General features: G+C 33.0%; 1 protein-coding gene across 2 annotated transcripts in view; it reads left to right on the top strand.

Moving 5' to 3' along the window:
* The window catches only part of LOC111640172 (solute carrier family 43 member 3-like), a 17,151-nt gene extending 11,010 nt beyond the window's left edge, over positions 1–6,141 (top strand). Inside the window, exon 11 of one of the 2 annotated variants that reach the window (XM_023386172.1) lies at positions 5,806–6,141. In XM_023386172.1, the coding sequence (XP_023241940.1) occupies positions 5,806–5,880 (75 nt within the window). In that variant the 3' untranslated portion in view covers positions 5,881–6,141. The remainder of the gene's footprint in view (positions 1–5,805) is intronic. The other variant, XM_023386171.1, reaches the window with a different exon arrangement.
* The last annotated feature ends 416 nt before the right edge of the window (positions 6,142–6,557 follow it).

The raw sequence follows: 6,557 nt of genomic DNA, 5'->3' as shown, positions 1-6,557 counted from the left end.
TGCACACATGCGGCGCGGCAAGGAAAAGCGGCAGAATGACGTCACTTTTTCTCGCCGCAGAAGTCGATTTTGTGCCGCTTTTCTCGTGCCGCAAAAGTTGGTTGAATTCTATCTTTTGCGGCAACGCCGCCAAGACGCGTTTCTATCAGCCAATAACAGTTTGTCTCGTAGTCACGTGAGAAAATACAATCACGTGGTGTTTTAATGGCGGAAAGTTCGAGGCGGTTAACCGAGATAATTAAAATCAGAATAAAGAGGAAAGGATAACAAATTTAAAACAAATTCTACACAAATAATCATATATAATTTAATTCAAAGAACAAAACAACCGAATCTTACTCGAAATAGTATTCTTTATCGAGAGATCTTGATCCACGAATAAGTCTATTTTGTACACCAGTTCTTTCTCGATCCAAAAAAGTATCTCTAATTCAAATCTTCGACAAAATCTTTTAGCTAAATAAAGCGAGTCATACAAAACAAAATTTGTAAACACGTGGATAGGGACAGTATCCAAGTGTATCGATATCCAAGTGTATAAACAACGATATCCAAGTGTATAAACACGTGGATATCGTTCGCCATCTTGAATACTGAACGCATGCGCCGAAATGTAAGCGGATTGCCGCTTGTGTGGTTGCACTGCCGCGCGGCGAAGATGCGCTTGCGTCACCGCTTTTTCTTGCCGCGCCGCATGTGTGCATCCGGCTTAATTCGGAATTTTTGGTAATCCGGTACTCTGAAAAATAGTCGATAATCCGGCCTGTTAGTATTTTGAGAATCGAAATTTCTTTGTACACGGTGCTCTAATGATCTCGGGCGGAAATCAAGTGGGCGATGGGAATATATAGCCATGTATGCCCCACACATAGCCATGCATATTGCTATGTGTGGGGAGGTCGACTGCGGGATCCAGAGCGATCTGATTGAGAAAACCTCGTTTGTGTTTGGACATTTCTGTATATTTTATACCAGTGTTCGTTAGTACATGCTGTACATATGTGAGTGCAAAATGTACTGTACAACAGTGCCTTAGATTGCATTATAACCTATCGAGTTTTACTTTTCCGGCTCTGTTATACTGTATATAACAGAGAAAGTATGGCGATCTATCAAACAATTACCTCTAACAAGTAAGATTTTTACATTTTTGTACTCTGACCGTAAAACGTCGAAAAATGCAAAAGAAAAAAAAAAGTATTTTCTGTGTATTGATGTTAGTGTGATTGGCGCGAATTTTTCATTCTCTGTAAAAAAAGCTTGGTCATTAATATTGTTAGGTAACATTTCGTAATTAGTGTTAACATTTAAATTGTTACTTGAAAAGGTGGCTTTTATTGTTTTATTACCCCGTTTATTGTACAGTACATCTGTAGTTTTCTAAAAAGAAATCAGTTTTTCTATCTGACAATACACGAAAATAAAAATTAAAGTTTCATTTAAAAAAAATTACATCAATACCAACGATATGCGAAACACGAACCTCGTGAGTATGAACTGTTGCGCCCCCACCAAAGAACCACTCAATTTGTAAATAATAGAACAATAAATTAATCTTCAGAATTTTTATTTTAAACTGGGGATGCAGTATAACTCACAAAGTTTGATCAAAATCGGTGACCTCAACGTCTTACCATTCGCTCTAAGTACGTAAGAGTCCTCATAGTTATATGCTAATTTCTTAGATACTTATATTTGAAATTATAATAAATACACTTAAGCCAGTTTATATGTCGGATTTACTTGCTTTACTCGTATATAACGAGTAATGCAAGTAGCCTGTGTTTTTATAGGAGAGCGAGCGAGAGGCGGTGTCGGCAAAGTCACCTGGCTTCTACAGCCAATTACAGTGATGATTCATTCCTACTTTTTAGTAAGCGCATGTCACGTAACCTGTTTCTAAACGTTGTCTAAACTGTGGCAAGCAAGAAACGCTGTCTCTACAATGAAATTTTTCTGAACCGCGGTTTACAGATCGTCTATAGTCTATCGTAAGTTGGCATCTAATTGTAAAGAAACTAAGACACACCTCTTTATTTATTGTTTTAAACTTTCGTCCATCAATTAAAACCGCGTTGTATCTCATTCGTCTGTAGAAAATAGTTTCTCGTTATTTATAAAATCATTAATAGAATACTGGTTACTTATGGAATAACTACATTACATTATTTTACTTTTAAAATGAAGTCTACTTAAAGCGTGACTGCACATTATTTTATCTATTCTCGTAGTTGTTATCAGGAAAAGACTAAATAAAAGATTAAGTGTTAAAATGAAATGAGAGTATAATTCAGAATACATTTCGACTGATTACGTAATGTACAGTACAGTATATGTTAAATTAGTCATTTTAACGTTCTATTAACGCTGTTTAACTGGAAAAAAAGAAATAAAAATTTAATTTTATATTGATTAAGGGGTAAAGTCAAAAAGCTATTCATAAGTATTTATCAATGTATGAATATTCATAAGGATATTCACATATCTGGAGATTACGTGAGATTACATGAGAATAATTATAGTAAATGCACTTGCCTTTCATAATACCATAATCTATGAAAGATCGCAGATTAAAAACATAAGATTTTCTAAAAACAAAATTTTAACTGATTTTAAATATTAATGACTGATGTTTTATTTTAATAAAAATATATTTTCTCATATAACAATATCCAAATTCTCTCCTAACATTGAAAGTCGTATTAAGTACATAAATCTTATATACAGTGCCGTAACTAGTCATTCCTGTGCCCTGTGCAAGAATTTGCATTTGGACCCCTTAATTATTCAGATTTGAGAAAATAATAAAAGAAATACATGCATTTTCGGCTCCCCTTCCAAATGGGCCCTGTGCGGGTGCAATTGTTGCATTGTTTAGTTACGGCGCTGCTTGTATACAGTATGAATATATAATTATTATCAGTAAAACTTTTAAATTCTCATAAATAAAAGTTGGTTGAGAAAATTGTTGTATATTATTTATTATTACGCAATTAAATTAGTTTTCCCTCGATAACCGCGGGAAATTAATTCTAGGACGCTTCTCAGATACAAAACCCTTCAGATGCTAAAGTCCCTTATATAAAATAGAGTAATATTTTCTTATATAGTACGAATTTTAAATAATTTCTAGATTATTTAAAATTCATACTGTTATGTATGTACTGTAAAAACAGATTTTCTTGCATGCCCATTATGAGTTTACTCGGGCCCATAGCGGGGCTCGTTGTTAAAAGATGGAATACGACAGAAAATAGAAGGTCTATACTGAAAAATTAACTAAGAATTGTTTTTATTATTATTACATTTATTATTGAAGCAATCCTTGTTATCCGTTTTAGTACTGGTTGACCGCCGATTACTTTAGAACTGGTTGCCTGATTACAAAATCGTTAATCAGGCGAGACTAAATCGTTTCAGTCTCGCCTGATTAACGATTTTGACAGACTAACCAGTCATATGATTATAGCTCAACAAATATTCAGGACAATTTATTACATATCTCTAGTGTTTCTAAAGCATTTCAGAAACTTGAATTAAGCATATAGTAAATGTTTGTTAAGTTATGGTAACGCAACACTTGGGCAATCTGCCTAAGGAGGGATGCCTTACGTGAGGTCTTATAAGGGAAATTGGCCTTTATTTAGGGGTTACAGACGTGGAGAAAACCCAGAAAACTCCACGTGGCCAGTCCGTCCGAGCGAGGCGCGAACACACGACCGAATTCCCAGTGTTTAGGGTACGAAGACCGCTTGGCCACTGGTGGGTCTATAATAAATATGAACTGGTATTTAGGAATAAGTGATAGCATGCTAATATTGCTGAGAGTAAAACACATCAAATCTCCCGAAATTTTTACTCTTTGAATGGAAAACTCTCGGAATCAACTATTTGAGAAATGGCAAGCTTACTTGTGTCTGCCCCATATTTATCTGTATCTATGGCTTCTAAATAAAATGAACTAATAGTCGTAAAAAAAATATTCCTCAAACTTTTGCTCCATTATTATTGTGGAAAATACATTATAAAAAGATACTTTAAGAGATAAGACGGGGCCCGACATATCGGACGGATCATCCCCAAAAATTCCTAGGTCTCCTAGAGCGGCAGGCTGCCATGTTGACTGCTCGGCCATCCAGCCGCTACATGAAAGCTTTAATAAAGTTTCCATTTTAAATTGATAAATTATTTAACATTCAGTAATTTCTTCGCATTAAATTTTATAATTACATTAAAATACTCGACTTATTTATATATAATTTATTAAATACGATTTTATGAAATATTTTTTAACAATTAAATTCCTTATAATATTTAGCATAAAAATATTTATTTATAAATTTTAATTATTTTATAACTTAATTTTATATTAATAATTATTTTATTCTTTTATTTGCTTTAAAATTATTTTCTTACTTAAAAAAATGACGATAGAGATTAGACAGAACCCTCAGACGGCGTGGCCTAAAATTAAAAAGAAGAAGGAAGAAGAAGCAAGATGGCCGACGTTGTTGTTAGGAGATCTGATCAATATTCACCGAAATCGAGTCCTAGAAGTGCAAGATCGCCAGTCGTACCACGACAAGATTCAACTGGAACATTAAAAACTACAATATCTCTCGGTAAAACACCAGCTATCGTTCACAGTGGACCTTTCTATCTGATGAAAGAACCTCCAAGTTAGTATACACTTTAATTTAACTTATTCAATCAAATAAATGTATAAGTGTAAAGTAATTCTATATACTTTTTATTTTATAAGCTTAATAACATCATTATACATACATTTGCTTTTACTTTAAGGTAATTTGTATGTATATATATACATCTATATACAGTTGCAGCTCTAAGGGGAGAGGGATAAAATTTGGGGGTGAAACCCCTCATTTAGAGCTTCTTACACTAAAAGTGACATCATAACACAGATTTATTTAATGTATATTTGAATTTCAATAATTAAATATGTAGTGTTGTGAATTTGTGTTGTAAATGATTGTTTGGCCCAACGGTGGTCGCGCGGTGCCGTTCCCCAAAACTGGGAGTTCAGTCGTGGGTTCATGTCTAGCTGGGATGTGGACTTTTCTGGATTTTCTCTACGTTTAACACCCAAATAGGGGCAAGTTACCTTTAAAAAGACTTCCCGGATGGCAGATCGATTTAGTGTTGCATTGCTGTAACTTAAGAAAACAAACAAACAAAGAAAAGTAAATGCTTTCTGTCCTTAAGGCTCAAAGTGATGACTGTCCTGGAACAGTAGCCACGTCTACTGTCAGAGGATTTTGGAATACTTGAAAAACTGTATAAAGTTAGTAAATATTGTAGACTACAGTAGGTAGGTACCGTGTTTATTTAACTGACGAGGTTTATTAGAAAAGGAAATTTATAAAATGTACGATATTTTGTAGTAGGTTTGAAGTTGGAGTGCTCCCTCTTTTTATTATTTGTACAGAAGACTGTTTCATAATACTACAGGATGATNTAAGTTCTTTTTTTTTTTTTTTTTTTTTTAGATACTTAAATATATTTATCATTTTCATAAGTTATAGACTGGGACAATGCGTTTTGTATGTTTCATCCACTCTTGTGGGATGAAACATACAAAATTAAACATGGTTAATTAAATTTTGGACTACAATTTATATTTATACAATAATAATATGAAATATGCTTTTTTTTAATTATGTTAAATATATATATATATATATATATACGTAATTATTAGTTCATTGGCGATAATTTTTAACTATATTTTATAATAATTTATTTTAGAATTATTTATATTAATGAAACCATTATATTTTTCAGGCTAATCTGTTGGTAGTAATACTGATTGCGTTATGCTTCAGCAGTCCATTTAATTTATTACTGAAGAAAACATGACATAAACTCAGCATTATTTAACATCTGCTTTTTATAATTTATAAAGTAAATTGTCGTGTTATTGTAAATATATTTAAACTGTAATTGTACAAAGCTATATTTGAATATAAATTTTAATAGTATATTTTTTTCCCTAAAAATACATCGGTTATAATTAAATTATACACTTAGTACTGTAACACGAACTCTATTTAATATAACTATTATACAAATTACCTAGAAATTTTTACTGTTTATCATTTTATAAAATATCAAAATCCTGAATGGATAATAAATTAGTTTGAATGAGGAATGGTTAATTCTTGACAGTTGTAGCGGACAGACAAGAGCGTCATGGCAGTATGTGATAAATAATGATATCAAATGTGGATAACAATGAAATGACCTACACGTGTAAATAACGGAAAAAAGAACAGAAGGACCGCGAAGTGAAAATGTTAAATATGAAATTGAGTTGATAACGTAATCGAACAAGTCGAGGCAGCTTATTGGCGAGAAATTCGCGGCCGTCAATGCCAAACAATTGTTATGATAGATTTTGGAAAGCTAAATGCTTGTAATGAAAGTCACTTAGCGTGAACGGGCGAAAGCCTGGGGCCGTTCGGGATACCAAGCTGTCTCAAATCTGTGAAATCATAACTATGACTTATACCGACGTCCTATCTGTCTCTTTTCTC

This window comes from Centruroides sculpturatus, unplaced genomic scaffold, assembly GCF_000671375.1.
Source record: "Centruroides sculpturatus isolate CEXI.00-Female unplaced genomic scaffold, Cexi_2.0 scaffold1064, whole genome shotgun sequence".
NCBI lineage: Eukaryota > Metazoa > Arthropoda > Arachnida > Scorpiones > Buthidae > Centruroides > Centruroides sculpturatus.
This window is presented reverse-complemented; position numbering and strand designations above follow the sequence as displayed.